Source organism: Penicillium cinerascens (genome assembly GCF_028974065.1).
Source record: "Penicillium cinerascens strain IBT 15544 chromosome Unknown contig_5_segment0_segment0, whole genome shotgun sequence".
In the NCBI taxonomy this organism is placed as follows: Eukaryota; Fungi; Ascomycota; class Eurotiomycetes; order Eurotiales; family Aspergillaceae; genus Penicillium; species Penicillium cinerascens.
Genome location: NW_026695294.1, coordinates 3,026,782 through 3,042,464, shown reverse-complemented (window position 1 = coordinate 3,042,464; position 15,683 = coordinate 3,026,782). Strand labels below are relative to the sequence as shown.

General features: G+C 54.0%; 4 protein-coding genes across 4 annotated transcripts; 2 read left to right on the top strand and 2 right to left on the bottom strand.

Annotated features, from left to right (window-relative positions):
• Positions 1 to 242: 242 nt before the first annotated feature.
• N7498_005617 (ankyrin repeat protein) lies at positions 243 to 3,626 on the bottom strand (the record flags this gene model as incomplete). Its single annotated transcript, XM_058452679.1, has 1 exon — positions 243 to 3,626. The coding sequence occupies one exon, from the start codon at positions 3,624 to 3,626 to the stop codon at positions 243 to 245; it is 3,384 nt and encodes a 1,127-aa protein (XP_058309217.1).
• Positions 3,627 to 4,516: 890 nt separating this feature from the next.
• Positions 4,517 to 7,259, bottom strand: N7498_005616 (uncharacterized protein; the record flags this gene model as incomplete). Its single annotated transcript, XM_058452678.1, has 2 exons — positions 4,517 to 6,628; positions 6,690 to 7,259. The coding sequence occupies 2 exons, from the start codon at positions 7,257 to 7,259 to the stop codon at positions 4,517 to 4,519; spliced, it is 2,682 nt and encodes an 893-aa protein (XP_058309216.1).
• A 1,190-nt stretch (positions 7,260 to 8,449) lies between these two features.
• Positions 8,450 to 9,917, top strand: N7498_005615 (aminotransferase-like domain-containing protein; the record flags this gene model as incomplete). The annotated part of the gene is made up of 3 exons (XM_058452677.1): positions 8,450 to 8,929; positions 9,010 to 9,389; positions 9,470 to 9,917. The coding sequence occupies 3 exons, from the start codon at positions 8,450 to 8,452 to the stop codon at positions 9,915 to 9,917; spliced, it is 1,308 nt and encodes a 435-aa protein (XP_058309215.1).
• A 1,848-nt stretch (positions 9,918 to 11,765) lies between these two features.
• On the top strand, positions 11,766 to 14,775 carry N7498_005614 (glucan endo-1-3-beta-glucosidase; the record flags this gene model as incomplete). Its single annotated transcript, XM_058452676.1, has 2 exons — positions 11,766 to 12,003; positions 12,059 to 14,775. The coding sequence occupies 2 exons, from the start codon at positions 11,766 to 11,768 to the stop codon at positions 14,773 to 14,775; spliced, it is 2,955 nt and encodes a 984-aa protein (XP_058309214.1).
• Between the last annotated feature and the right edge of the window lie 908 nt (positions 14,776 to 15,683).

Genomic DNA, 15,683 nt, shown 5'->3' with positions numbered 1-15,683 from the left:
CTCAATCTTCACGGGTCTGATACACAACTTGGGCATTTCCAAGTCTTCCAAATCCGTTGACGTTTGGCCCCGAGACGCAGATCGACTGTGCAACATCCGATATGAGATCGCCTTGCTTTTGATTCTTTCTTTCAATGCGTTTATTTGGCGCTAGGTATAGACAGGGGTATCTAATTTCATGTACTCATGCAAAACAGATCAATAATATCACCCCAAAATCAAACATATCATACCTCATAAAATCATGAATAGGGCCTATATTCCACACTACGACGCAACTCATGGCTTTTCCGCGTATTTCCTTTCCCCAGACTATTGGTGTATGGATCCAATCTCCTCGACACTCCAGTGCCGCGTGTCGAGACAGGCAACAAGGTGGGCCCATAATCCAATTCACCGCTCTGACTTGTTCGCGCCAGGCTGATAATTTTCTCAAATTCCAGTGCTTGAAGTTGATCTCCTTGGTCTGGTATCGGTGCCGGCTCATCTTTCCGGGAGAGCCAACGGCGGCCCATTCGGAATAAGTCGCCGATGTCGTCCACGGAAAGGGCCACGATCACAAGTGGGATGGAGATGGCGAATCCGACACCGAAGGTGTATTTGGCGACGTATTGGAGGCTCAGGTTGTCGAATTCTTTCATGTTGATGGTGAAAATGGACGTGATGAAGGATAGTGGTAGGAACACGATCGTGACGATGGTGAAGACCATAATTGTTTTGCTCTGGCGGGTGGTTCCTGCTGCTTGGTCGCGTGCGAAGCGGGCTTCGAAGGCATTGGCATGTTTCTGTTTGAGGTCGAGCAGGTCTGTGATGGAGTGGTAGATGCGCTCGGCTTGCTTGTCCATGCGCTCGATATCCTTCATGTGCATGTCGATCATGCGTTGCTGGTCCTTGAACCTTTTCTTGACTTCTTGCTGGGAGCGGTGTTGTCCTTGGTACATCTCACAAATCACCTCTTGGAAATCTTGAAGAACGTGTTTCTGGTGTTCTAGTACCGTGCGAATCATGTTCAGCTCATCTCTGATATCCTTGGCCTCTGCAAGAAGATCTGTTTCTTCGCCGATGTCGAGGAGTCGGTCGACGAAGAGTGGCTGGCCATCGTCAAGGTAGAATGCGTCGTCATCGCCTGAGTTGTCTTCCTCTGCAGCTCCGTCGCGGCCATGGACCGGGCGAGCCGGGCCGCGAGAGAATTTGTTCAATTTGCGGTGGCTCTTGAGCCAGGCCGACGCTTGCACAGACGCGTGGTTGAAGCGGTTGAAGAGCAATGTCTCTCTATCCGTTGCTATACCAATGGAGGACTCGAACATGTCCAAAAACTGATACTCATCGTCTCCGAGGCGGTGTCGATCAAATACTCCCGAGCATCGATTAGTGATGATAATAGCAGGGTCATACACCGATCTGACGGGGTCGCGGGTCTTGGAATTGATGTCTTCGATGATCCCATCCAACACGTTCAAGGGATCATTCTTCGGTTGATCCCACCGCTGAGGGAAACTGGTGACGATGAGGTTTGTGCCGAGAACCCACATCCATAGCTGATCGACCATGAAGATTTTTGGATCCGTCCCAGGTCTATCACGACCGGGGCCTTTGGTCTGGTACCGGTAAACCACCTGGTCTTGATCGCGGCTTTGGGTATCGATGTTTGGGTAGAAAAACTGGTCCAGTGTTCGGCGGACATGGAGGGAGGTGGTCGATGAAGACAGATGAGCATCGAGCAGCATTTCATCCCGAGTGCGAGCTTTTTTGAGCTTCCGTGGCTGGAAACTCATCGTCTCGGCACGCTGAATGGCGTCTTGCATCCTCTGTCGCCGTTCTGCAGTCTCAAAATGCAAATACGGCATGAACACGCATACATTACACGTAGGCACAAGACTTTGAGGGTCTTTACAAAGACTCGATGGGCTCAATTGGTATGACCGAGCCAGCTTGTCACTCGAACCCCACGGAGACTTGCTCTTGGTCTCACACTTGGGGGTTCCCGGATTGCTGCCCCCTTTGCCACGCTTCTGGTTGTTTTTGCCCTTTTTCCCGCCTGTAACGCTCTCATCGTGGGAATGTGATTCGACATGGTCAAGCTTACTGCCCGATCCTTTTTGTTTGCGAGTGGCCGTGGTATCCGCCGTGCTCAATGAGGGGGCATATTGTGGCTGCTCCTCTGGTTTCTCCTCCTCTCTCCGCCGCATGAGGGTCCGGGGTGTGTTCTGACATAAAGGCCGCATGAAGTGCGAATGAATCTTCTGTCCTCGGTGTTGATAGTTGAATGATTTCTCGAGGCCCTTGAAACCATCCACATCATGAGCACCCTCTTCAATAAACGACTTGGTCATAAGTGCTTCCACCCAAGCCATGTTATTTGCTGGTAAATGAATCCAGCGAAAGTCCGTTCCACGGCTATCAGCAGGTACAGTGGTCACGGCCTGCTTCCGAGGATTCTCAGCATCTCGGCCGTATAGCAAATTATAGACGGACATTTTCTTCACGCGGTTCTCATTATGGAAGTTGCCAAAATCGACGACGGTCGCATCAAAGGCCGCACTGGCATCTTTCACGTCGTCGGAAAGGGAGTCGACGTTGTTGAATGGGGCGAGGAGCAGCACGATATCCTTACGCTTGAACTGTGCTGCACGTAAGAATGGAGTACTGCCAAAGTTGTCTCGAACCCGACGTTTCAGGTCCGGTCTCTCCAGAAGACACTCCACCACTTCTCGATGTCCACCTTGCGCCGCAAGATGCAGAGGTGTGACACCATTTAACAGCTGGCTGTTGATATGAGAGCCTGCGCGCAGAAGGATAGAAACAATCGCCTCGCATCCTCTCTCGCAAGCATTGTGGAGAGGCGTCCATCCACCATCGCTGCAAGCATTAACAGCAGCCTCATGCAGCAACAAAAGCTGCACGATGTCCGCACGGTCATGCGCAGTAGCAATATGTAGCGCCGTCTTCCCTCGTGACTCCGTCGCATCAATCTCAGCCTTAGGACCATCCGGCCTAGTCAAAAGCAACTGCGCCAGCCGCCAGTTACCCGTTGCACAAGCCCAATGCAACGGAGTCCTCCCCAGCTCATCTTGTCCATCAACACCATCAATCTGACAATCCGTGCGTAGTAACAACTCAGCAATTTCATCACCCCAGCCCCAACGACATTCCTTATCGGCCGCAAGATTATGCAGCGCATTACGCCTGCGATGATCCCTCGCATTCACATTCGCTCCGCGCATAATCAGCAACTGCAAGATATCCGCATGGTTCTTCCAGGCCGCCGTCATAAGCGCCGTACGACCATCCTTGTCCGTACTATCGGACGAGGCCCCATGATCCAGCAGCAGCCGAACAATTTGGTAGTGGTCGCGCTCGACGGCCCGCAGAAGCGGCGAGAGCCGATTGCTAGCCACGTCCGTCTTTGCGCCTTGTGTGAGTAGGAATTCGGTTGCTGAGACGCAGCCTCGTTCGGCGCTGCGCATCAGCCCCACGCGCAGGAAATTGTCGTTGAATTGACCGTACTCGCGCGCCAGTGCGATCACCTTGCGCAGCGACTCGGCGTCGTCGTTCTCGGCGGCTCGCAACAGCCTCGGCTCCAGCCGTTCGTGGCCATCACTGTTCATGCTGGAGGACCGAGGCATTTTGAGGGGTGATTTTGATATCAGGGTCGGCCGGGTTATTCCATGGTGGTAGTGGTGGCGTTTTCGGGGAGCATCTGGCTTCCCACGTGTAATGGGGCGAGGTGGGCAGTGGGAAAGTCAGAATTTCTTCAGTTCCGGGCCAGATGGATGCATCGCTTCATTAGGTAAGGGCCGATCTGCGCTAAGACTGATCAGGTGCCCTTAAGCTGGCGGTCAAAATGGTCCCTGTTGGATCTGCGGCTAGCGTGGCTGCGCAGCGTCGTATTCCGTGAATGGTGAAACGGTGCACGGATGTTCGCGAAGTCGCCTGCTGAGTCGCGATCAGCCTTGGTATAGTACAGACGAATGTACCAAAAGTGTAAAGGGAAAGATGCTTATGCCGAATTGACGCGCAGGGTTCCACGGTTCATTTCACTCGATGAGGAAAAAGGACAACTACGAATTACGGCAGTCACATAGAGCTACTAAAAAGACAACTGGAATAAGGAAACACTCCAAACCAAACACATCGTACACTCCATTATGCAGATATTAGAATCTATTTTCTTTCGGGCTGTCTCCGGCGGATCAAATAAAACTATTACGAAAAGCAGGGGGGAATCCAGCACAAGAAAAGAAAGAAGAAAAAAAATTTGAGACGCAATCCTCGCCCGGAGATGCTGATGCTTGATATGATGATAATTATGATGCTGGCGCTCGGCTCTCCCCCTGTAAATTAAGGTTGCTTTTTGGTTCTCACGTTCCTGAGCATCGCGCCGTTCCACCCCGGTGATTCATGTCACAATATGCGCCTATCAACAAACAAGAAAAGGGAAGAGGAAATTAACGAAAAAGGCGTATGCAGGGGCATGGAGAACGCCAATAGAACACCAGGTAGGAAATTGGATTCTTTAGTGCTTCTTCTTGTCCTTCTTGGGGACTTCCTTCAGGATGTCGTCGAAACTCATGTTCGGGTTAAAGCGGCTGATGGGGCGCGCAGGGGGTTCGATCGGAGCAATACCGGCAGGCAGTGGAAGAGCCTCCAGACCTGGGTAGATCGAGTGACGATGCTCCGCCCGATTGACAGCGCCAGGAGAGCGTGTGCGAGGGATGGCAGGAGGAGGTGGGGTGAGACCACCAGGAGGGGGTCCCATCATCGACAGCGGCGGTTGTGGGTCTGAGGAGGAGTCGGCAGAGGACTGTTGAGCCTGGTAGGGCGAGGAGATGGAGGATTCGTTCTCCTCGAAGCCGTCGTCTACAAGCGGAGGTTCAATCAATTGGCCAGCTTCGGCCCACTGCTGGGCCACCTGCCAGCAGTGACTGCGGCGGTAGACACCTTCCACACCGTTGATAACCACGTCCGAGGGCAGACTGACAACACCTGCACCACCTGCAACCCCAAACCAGCTGCGAGCGGTCTTGGTGTCGTTGTGAATCCAAGGGGCTCCACCGCGAGGAGCAATACAGAGGAAGTACTCCACGCCGTCCGTGAAACGAACTTCGGGAACGTTCACGACGAGCATGGGCAACGACTGGATGACCGAGTACAGGAAGATCCATTGGCCGCAGCGCAGGTCGATCAAGTCGGAAACGCTCTTGCCGCTGGCGCAGCGCCGTTCAAACTGCATGAAGCTCTCGATGAAGGGGGTGGGACGCATGCTCTCACGGGTGTAAGATCCCATCAGAACAGCATTGACATCCGCACTCTTGAGCTTCTTGCCATTCTGCTTCGCCTCCTTCTTCGCATCTAGCGGCTTACGGTGCAGCGGCTGGACCGACGGCAACTGTGGGATATCGAAGGGGATTGGGGGAAGAACGGGCGGCGTACTGCGGTCGTACTCGCTAAGTATCTGGCGGAGAGCGCGAACGGTCACGTCCTTGGGGTTGGTAGAGGTGTTGTCACCGCCAGCACCGGAAGAGTCTATCGTGCGGGTAGTGAGTGATGCCCGGTCAACCAGAAGGTCATAGAGGTCGGTAAAGTCGCGGTAGAGATCCAGGAGAAGGAGGCGATTGAGACCACTCTCCTCGAATGCGTTCTTCTTGGACCGAGCCTTCGGTGGCCACGCGCCATACTTCTGTCGGTAGAAGCCCATCGTGAAGCGGCGGAATTCCATAAAGCCGACCTTCCAGTTCTTGAAACGCACGACCTTGCTCTCGACCGAGGTGGTGGAGTTGGCAATACCCGAGAAGACCGACGGGAAGTCGAAATCCTCAAGTTTGCCATATAGACCGCGAAGGCGAGTGTCGAGATCGATGAAACCACGCTCAAGTCGCTTCTGGGTGATGGGGTGAATGAAGTTGAACTTGGGACTTCGCAGCTGCTTGATCTCGTCCAGCTTTCCAACACCGTGGACGAATCCTTCGAGATAGAGGGGGTAGTATCGCAGGCGTTCGCCAAGAACAATGGCCTCGATTGTTTTTTCGCGACTCCTACGCACATCGGCCAGGCGCAGTTCGTCACAGTAGTTGCTAAAGCTGGATGTAGCGGTTTCGCCAAAGTTGGACCCGTCCAGGTTGGAGAATTCGAACCGGGCGAGCAGTACAGCAACATCCATGAATATGCTGAAAAGGGAAGATGACTTGGGCGTAGCGATGAGGGACTGTCCCAAGAGGAAAGCAAACAAGTTGCGGAACAAGAGTAGGGTCTCGGTATCGTCCTGCGACAGGCGGCACTGGGGGTTCGACACATCACTGTTTAATGGGATAGGCAGGTACAGGTGCAACTCCTGTTCCTCATCCCCGCCGTCTTCAAAGGCCATTCTTTGGCTGCCCGAGCTGTCGTTGTCATCGTCTTCCAGCTGGTCTTGCGGGGTCAAAGGCGGAGACATGGGGCTTTGGAGGGAGAGAGTGCGCGTAGGCTGCTCCAGGCCATTGGTTTTGGCATCAGTGCCGCGGGCGAGGAATGTGAGGGAGGGAGATTCGGCAAAGACAGTCGAATCCACCTTGAACGAAGCCGAACGGCCAGTATTTTGAGGGAACAAATAGACATAGGTATCACCTTGCTCATTCCACAGTTCAGAGACCTGAAAGAAGAAATGTGTCAGAACTTTTGTGTATGCCAATCGTTCACAAGCCGGTACATACCTGATCTCCTCTCGCGAGTGGCCCCATATCGTACACCACTTTTTGATCGAGCCCGGCGATCCACGCGCCAGGCAGGGCGGGAGCCGGCGGCCGCTTGTCGACCGAGCTTGCCCGCGATCGACCCGCCATCCCAGGCATCCAGCTTCGGCGTTTTGAGGGCGTGCTCGGGCGGGAGTCTGGGGTGGAACCGGGGATTGTCAATCCGGCCGAACTGGAGGGCCGGCTGAAATCGCGACCCCTGCTGCGAGGGCGGCTGTCGACGGGCGAACTGGGAGCACTGCTGGCGAGATCGTGGTTCACGGCCAGGAGCGATGGCGGGGGCGGAAGGCTGTCCAGATCGAACTGGTCCATCTGGGCAGAGTTAGGCACCGTCCTAGGCTCCGAAAAGGCAGCATTGGGGGTCGAGACATGGCGAGTTGGGCGGGAGCTGCTGCGTTGCCGTCGGTCGTTGGAGATATCGTTGGGGAAACCTGCAGAGGCAGGCGACCCAGATCCGTTCTGATCCTTATGCCCACCCAGCGAGAACAGGGACGAGATGCGCTTCGCCGATTTAACGGGAGCAGACAACATCTTTCAGATGTTCAGTTGGTGGAGGGGGGGAGGGGGGGGGGGGGGGGGTTTTCTCGGGGTTTGTTGAGATGGTCGAAACAGAGAAGAGAACCGAAGGGTGTTTCGGCTGCCGGGGGAGAATGAGGTCAAACCCTGCGACGCATGGAAAGCGGAATGAAAGCAGGCCGGCAGAGAGCAGCAAAAGGGGAGTTCGGAGAATGGATCGACAGGAGGGATTTAAAGAATGGCAGGGAGAAGTGGTGGAATGGAGAGATTGGGGTGCGAAGACACAGACGGGATCAGGGGGTGTGCGTGTTTCAGGATAAAAGAAACAAGTAGAGTTGGCTATCCCAATTTTTTTGGGAGGTAGACGGTGAGCTCGGACAAGACGAAGTAAATTTACATGAGTCGGCCCTCACGGAGCACATTCGATCCGGTTCCTTTTGCATGCCAATAATAGCTCGCTGGCGGATGATGCGCGATTCCTTGGCTGCGTTGCGGTGGATCCATAAAAAAAAGGAAAAAAAAAAAAAACTTGGAAAAATGCGATTCGCCCGGGGATAAGTTGGGAGCTTACTCATGCATCATAAATGATATTTTTATCTGCATAAGCGTACTTGATTATTTATTGCAATAGGTTACCGGTCTACCGTGGTTGAAGAGATCCAAGGTTGGGGTTCCTTATACACTTCCACTTCCGTACCTGAACCCGTGGTATGCGCATAGTTATCCAATGTTTTGCATCAGGCACCTGCCTCACTGCCCCTAAGCATTCTAGTGCATCCAATTGGGACCATTTATATGCCACGCTTTGCCGCAGCGATCCGACCGGGGACTTTCCGGTCAGGGCAATGAAAAATGGGGCGATGCTTCGCGCTAGTCATCTCATCCTTTTCAGCCTTGAGTGGCGAGTGGAACAAAGTGTATCCCAAGGTCATCTCCACGATCACTGGTTCACGTAAATGCTATCCGACCGATGAGAACTATGCAGGGCTCATGACATGTTTGTTTATTCGTAGATACGAGGGTAGATACGAGGGTAGCATCTGCGGTCCGGGTTCATGAACCTCTTGTTCCCCTCACGAGTGTCGGATGGTTCCGCACTCACTTCCATAAAAGTCCCGATCTCGGGTCACATCGACTGGATCCCTGGACCGTCTGCGAAAACCTGACGTCGAGTCTGCTTTATTTTCTGTCTTCAATTTTGGAAGATGGCTGTGCCCACCGAACCCATCGATCTGCTCTGCGGTTGGCCCAACCCCGCGCTCCTCCCCGCCCCAGATCTCCTCCGCTCCGCCACTACCGTGCTGACCGACCCCTGCATTGCCCACGCCGGTCTGCTGTACGGCCCCGATGAGGGCTATGAGCCTCTTCGTGTCCACATAGCCAAGTGGCTGGAGGGCTGGTACCAACCACGCGAGTCCATCCACCCCCACCGTATTTGCATCAGCGGCGGGGCCAGCCAGAACCTCGCCTGTATCCTCGCCGTCTTTACCGACCCCCTATACACGCGCAATGTCTTTATGGTCGATCCAACATACCACCTGGCGGGCCGCATCATGGATGATGCAGGCTTTGCCGGGCGAGTACGCGGGGTACCGGAGGATGACGAGGGATTCGATCTGGATGTCTTAAAGAATGGGCTCCACGAGGCCGAGGAGAAGGCTCAAGCGGAAGGAAACACGGAACCGGTATCGCAGAGATCGCGTTTGCCATGTGTAGCGCATCGCAGGGCTATACATTGGAACTGCCGGCTAACATGACACTTCAGAAATTGAAACCTGTCCGACCGTGGCGCAAAATCTACAAATATATCATTTACGCCGTTCCGACATTTGCCAACCCTTCCACCAAGATTATGTCCCTGCATCATAGGGAACAATTGGTCCGGATAGCTCGCAAATATGATGCACTTCTGGTAACGGATGATGTCTACGACTGCCTGCAGTGGTCTGCGATCCGCGGGGAGAAAGCCCCTGAACACGCGTGCATGCCCCGACTGGTGGACGTCGACCGGTACTTGGACGGGGGTCTGGCGGATGAATGGGGCCACGCGATTAGCAACGGCAGCTTCAGCAAACTGATCGGACCCGGGGCCCGCACCGGGTGGGCGGAGTCAACGGAAAAGGTTGCCTTCGGATTGTCCCAAGTGTATGTCTTCCTTCCACCATCTACATATCTGGAAATGATGAAGCGTCAACGCACATGGACTTACGTAACGGATGTCGCAGAGGATCGTCTCGGTCTGGTGGAGCTCCTTCACAATTATGCTCCACCATTATTGATCAACTACTACCCTCGGGCTTCCTGAAAAAACACATCTCGCAGGTACTGCAACCCGCATATGCAGAGAGGTACCACGATCTCTCGGCTGCCATTCAGGAACATCTGGTTCCCCTTGGAGTGAAGGTCGCGACACCATCTACGAATGTTACCGGTGGGTATTTCATTTGGATTACCCTACCTCCCCCGCTGCGCGCTGTAGATATCGTGGAGCGGGCCCAGAAGGAACAAAATCTGCGTTTGGCGCGTGGCGATCTTTTCCAGGTGGCGGGTGAAGCGTCAGGTCCGGCGGATCGCTTTGGAGACAAACTTCGCCTCTGCTTTGCGTGGGAAGAGCCGCGTCACCTGACCGAGGGAGTGCGTAGGCTCGCACGCGTCCTGCAGGCCGTCGTATAGCCTGAGTCTGTCCCGAGCCATCTAGCGCCTTGGTCGGAGGTCAACCGTCCGTTCTGGGGAGGGACGCGTGGCTCACCCAGAGTCAGCAACAGTATATAGTAGTGTTGGTGGCGCTGTACAAATAGAGAGACATGTGAACATCTACATCTCAGATCGATATATATATCCACGCAGGATCGATGCCGCATTTGCAGCCCTCGCCAAAGTGGAATGGCCCACGGCCCCAGCTTAGTCACTCAGGAACCGTGGACCTTGACCGAGGAACCTCTATTTACTTCTGCAATCCAGGTACTCCGTACTCCTGCTCATCTAATTCAAAGTGACCAGGTCCTCGCCTGTAATTTGGGCAAGTCAATTCGATCGGAGATGCCTGGATGTCATTGGACGGAATATTCCTCCCCCTCGCTTTAACCCAAGACCACTAACCTTTTTGGAGATGCGGATCGCTTCCCTCAGTGGCCGGCAAAGCTTGGCCGGAAAGGCGCGGCGCCTTTCAACCCGTCAGTCAGGTCTAGCCCGAGTCAAAATTCCACTAACCCTAGGGCTGTCCCCTGCCTCTTTGACAACAGTCATCAGGAATCCTCTAGGGCTTTTCCCCGTTGCCGCCCGCTCAGGAATGTCCATCCATTACAGGCGCCCAGACAACCAGCACGCTGATCGAGACATCTACCATGTTTCTACGCGCTGAGCAAAAGTGGGATCCTCTGGTGACACCGTTGGAGCGAGCAACCAGGCCAGTGGCGAGTACGACTGGACTCGACGGGACTCGTACTTGGAGCACCCGGACGTGAACAAAAGACATGCCCCATCTCAATCAAAAGTGGGACTCCACCCAGGGGGCAACGCGGTTTGCCCGGCTTCCATACCAGAAGTCATAGGCCCGTACCTGATTGCGCTGGGAAAAAACAACCCCCCTCGCGACGCGACAGCTCGCCCCCATGCGACGAGAACAACCCTAGATAGATGGAATGGACGATCCGACATACCCTGTTTGGAGTCGCATTCTGTGTATATAGCGTGTAAAGCCCCGATGTTCGCACATTTTGAAAGCTTTTGGCCCTTTCCTTTATCCCAGCTCTCTTTCCGGGAATTGTATCTCTGTTTCTCTCGTTGGGTCGACACTCGTTTCATACACCGACAAGCTACGAGCTCGTGGCCACTCCTTCTCATTAGACAAGCTCACTCTGCCACTGGCGGTACTTGCACTACCGGTTAATTTGCAACGCCGGGCCCAGCGATCGTCTCCATCAGCGTTTCAAACTCTCGCATCGCGTTTCAAGCACCGCGGCATATCCACCCGTGGACGGTCCGATTGGCGGGTACCTGTGGACCTTGGGGCGCGCTACCGTGTGATCGGCAGTCAGCGAGGTGATTCCGGGTCAATACGTGCAGTAGACGCTTGCGTTACTGCATTCAATACAATAGTCAGTGGTTTTCCTATTTATCTCGGCGCCTTCTTCGCGAGCCTCTCCGGCCTGTTTTGTTGTCTATTCTCTGCTTTCCCATTGTTCCCATTGTTGTCATTCATTCCTTTATCCGCGACCGTTGCCCTATAGATACGCTCCGCTGCAGTGCATCGGCTATCGGACAGGGGTTGCCTTCATATTCAATCTTTTTGTGAATAGCACTCTTTCGCTCATTCTTTTGTTTTTTTTGTTCTGTTTTTTGGTCTTTCGCTCTTTCTGGCCTCCAATCCCACTTCCTATCGCCCGCTTCTGGTCTAAGCGTCGGCCGAGACTCGAGTTTCCAACAGTCTTCAGTACTGGTTACTGAATTGCTATCATTCTTTCAAGGTTTCCGTTCGATTCAAGGGTTTTCGCTGCAGGTCCAGCGACTACGATTTTCAAGATGACCAACTTCCAATCTTCTGTGTTGGTCTTTGTGGCCCACATCATTCTGCTTCTTGGGCTCCCGACTGCCCTGGTTGGCGCCATTCCTATGACGCCGAACTCCAATGAGCTTGCGATTACTGAGCGCGACGCCTCCAGCTACTGGGTTGGTAGTATCAAGCATCAGGGTGTCGCGCCCTTCGCCCCTAGCAGCGACTACAAGGTTTTCCGTAACGTTAAGGAATTCGGTGCTACGGGTGAGTGAACCTGCCGAACTATGAGAACTCTGGGTTTGTGCTGATATATGACTAGGCGACGGCTCCACCGATGACACCGCTGCTATCAATATGGCCATCTCGTCTGGTAATCGCTGTGGAAAGAACTGCGACTCATCCACCACCACCCCGGCCCTGGTGTACTTCCCGCCCGGTACCTATGTCGTCTCCAAGCCCATCATCCAGTACTACTATACTCAGATCGTCGGTGATGCCATCAATCTGCCCGTGATCAAGGCCTCCCCCAGCTTCGCTGGCATGGCCGTCATCGACGCTGACCCCTACAACGCCGATGGCAGCAACTGGTACACGAACCAGAACAACTTCTTCCGTGCCATCCGCAACCTGGTTATTGATCTCACGGCGATGCCCATGAGCTCCGGTGCTGGTATTCACTGGCAGGTTGGCCAGGCCACCAGTTTGCAGAACATCCGTTTCGAGATGATTAAGGGCGGCGGAAGTGCCAACAAGCAGCAGGGTATCTTCATGGACAACGGCTCTGGTGGTTTCATGTCCGATCTTACCTTCAACGGCGGTAACTATGGCATGTTCCTTGGCAACCAGCAGTTCACTACCCGTAACCTGAAGTTCAACGGCTGCCAGACTGCCATCTTCATGAACTGGAACTGGGCCTGGACCTTCAAGTCTGTGGACATCAACAACTGCCAGGTCGGTCTGAACATGTCCAACTCGCCCTCGAACCAGACTGTCGGCTCTGTTATGATGCTGGACAGTAAGTTCACCAACACCCCCATTGGTGTCGTCACTGCTTGGACCAAGGAGAGTATCCCCATCGGTGGTGGCACTCTTATCCTAGACAATGTCGATTTCTCCGGGTCCAAGGTCGCTGTGGCCGAGATCGATGGCAGGAGCATCCTTGACGGTGGCTCAGTTGTGACAAACTGGGTTCAGGGCAATACCTACGCTCCCTCTTCGGCTGTCAGCAAGCGTGCTTATAGCCCCGACCAGGAGGATGATTCTGACGAGGAGGATGACTCTGACGCTCTTACTGTCATTGAGACCGTTTTCAAGACTGTCACGGCCTGCCCTGCTACTGATGATGCCTCGATTCCTGCTACTCTGGCTACCAACGCCCCCGCTCGCACCACTGACGTCCACTCTTCGGGCTCGAGCACTCTCTATCGCTCGGTTGTCTCCAATCCCGATGTCACTGGTCTCCCTGACTTCGACGATGGCTGGTTTTCTTCCATCTTTGATGGATCCTCTGACCCTTTCGACGTTCCTGTTCCCTCTTCCCTGATTGACTCCATCGAGCCCAGCTCTGAGCCCCCGTCTGTTCCTGCTGAGGCCTCATCGGCCTCGTCTGTTGTTCCCGTGGAAGCTTCCGCCCCTGCTACCTCTGAACCTCCTGTGACTCAGATCCCCTCGCCGTCCCCGTCGACTCTCGCTCCTGTTCCTCAGCCCAGCTCCCAGTCCTCAACTTCGAGCGCCCCTGTCTCCCAGGAGAGTGGTACGACCTCGGGGAGCTCTAGCGGCAGTGAGGGTACTTGCAGTGCCACCCAGCCTGTCACCAGGGATCGCACTCAGTCTACTATGAAATCCCAGCCCAAGCCTGCTGACCTCCTGGAGAACGGCGCTGTCTTCGAGAAGTCGAAGCCCCTGTACGAGAACCTGCCTGCTTCGTCCTTCATCAGCGTCAAGTCCGCCGGTGCCAAGGGTGACGGCACTACCGATGATACCGAAGCTATCCAAAACGTTCTGGATAGTGCCACGGCCGACCAGGTTGTATACTTCGACTACGGTGCCTACGTTATCACCGACACCATCAGGGTGCCCAAGAACATCAAGATCGCCGGTGAGGTCTGGCCCATGATTATGGCCCACGGCCCTAATTTCCAGAATGCCATGAAGCCGGTGGCTGCAATGCAAATCGGTCAGAAGGGTGACACGGGCTCCGTCGAGATGAGCGACCTGGTCATCACCACCAAGGGCTCTTGCCGCGGCGCAATTCTCATGGAGTGGAACGTCGCTGGTGAGACTCAGGGCTCTGCCGGTATGTGGGACGTCCACATTCGTATTGGTGGCACTGCTGGCACTGAGATGCAGAGCAACACGTGCAAGAAAACCCCCGATGTCAAGACCCGCCCCAACCCCGAGTGTATCGCCGCTTTCATGCTACTTCACCTCACCGAGACGGCCTCCGTTTATATCGAGAACGCCTGGATGTGGACCGCTGACCACGACCTGGACATGCCTGACCACTCCCAGATCAACGTCTACACCGGCCGTGGTGTGCTTATTGAATCCCAGGGGCCCGTCTGGCTGTGGGGTACCGCCTCTGAGCACCATCAGCTGTACAACTACCAGGTGTCCAGCGCCAAGAACGTTTTCATGGGTCTCATCCAGACCGAGACTCCTTACTACCAGGCTAACCCCTCTGCCCTGACGCCTTTCACTCCCCAAGCCGTCTGGAACGACCCCGACTTCTCGACCTGCACCACCGCAACCTGCCGCAAATCCTGGGGCCTGCGCGTTCTCAAGTCAGCAGACCTCTTCGTCTACGGTGCCGGTCTGTACAGTTTCTTCGACAACTACGCACAGACCTGCCTGAGAACCGAAGACTGCCAGGAGAACATGGTCGAAGTCGACTGCTCCGACGTGCACATTTACGGCCTGAGCACCAAGGCCGCCGTGAACATGGTTACCAACTCCGCAGGCAAGAGCCTGGTTCCCGAGAAGGACAACATGAGCAACTTCTGCTCAACCATTGCCCTCTTCGAGCAGACCATCTAAACATTCAGGGTAGATATAAATGTCTGAAATACCCTTCGTTTCCCTTGATTCGCCCCCTTTTCCTTTCTCAATTGCTTTTCCTGCCATATTTATCGGCACCCATATCCGGTCTCCTCTCTTGGGGCCTTGGTTTATTCATTTTTTTTTTTACATCTCCGTTAGATTGTATTGGCCCGTTGGCGGCCGCAGTGGTTTGCATCTCCGGGGGATTTTGTTTGATACCACGAAAAACTTTTATGAGAGATCATTAATAAATGTGTGATCGAATGATATAAACGCCATGAGTCTTGATGTCTTTTGTAGCCCTCCACTGCTGGAAATTAGACACTGGAGATTTTGAAAGTTGTGGAAAAAAATGAAGTTTTGAATAACTTTGAAGACAATTGGCATGACACTGAACGATGGAACTCATCCACTTTGACCTTGTAATCTGACAATCCCTTTACCACTACCCTCAGCCTCAAAACCGAAGGTTACGACAGATCATGAGCAAAAATGTACTCAAGGAAGAGGGCAGGGATAACAGGGAAACGGCAGTCAGGGCCCGAATGAAGCAGAATGTCTCAAGTCTCTTGGTTGGACATGTCGACGCATCTTACAAACGGGAAATGCTTCAAGAGGGTGAATTCTACGACTTGGTCGACCAAATGGCATCCCCAATTCTGTCCGCATTATCCATCTTAACCGATCAATATGAAACCGACGAGTCCTGTGCGCCTTCCGAGGCGATATCAATACACTGATCTTGGTATCTCACGCTCGCCAACGGTCGTCATCGCGTATCTCATGCGCAAACTGCACATGCACCAAGCAGGAGTATTGGATTTATGCAATCCAGAAAGTCAACCCGAGCTAGAACCTTGCTCGGTCATTTTCATGTTCGGGAGCAGGTTGGGTAGCAGGAACGG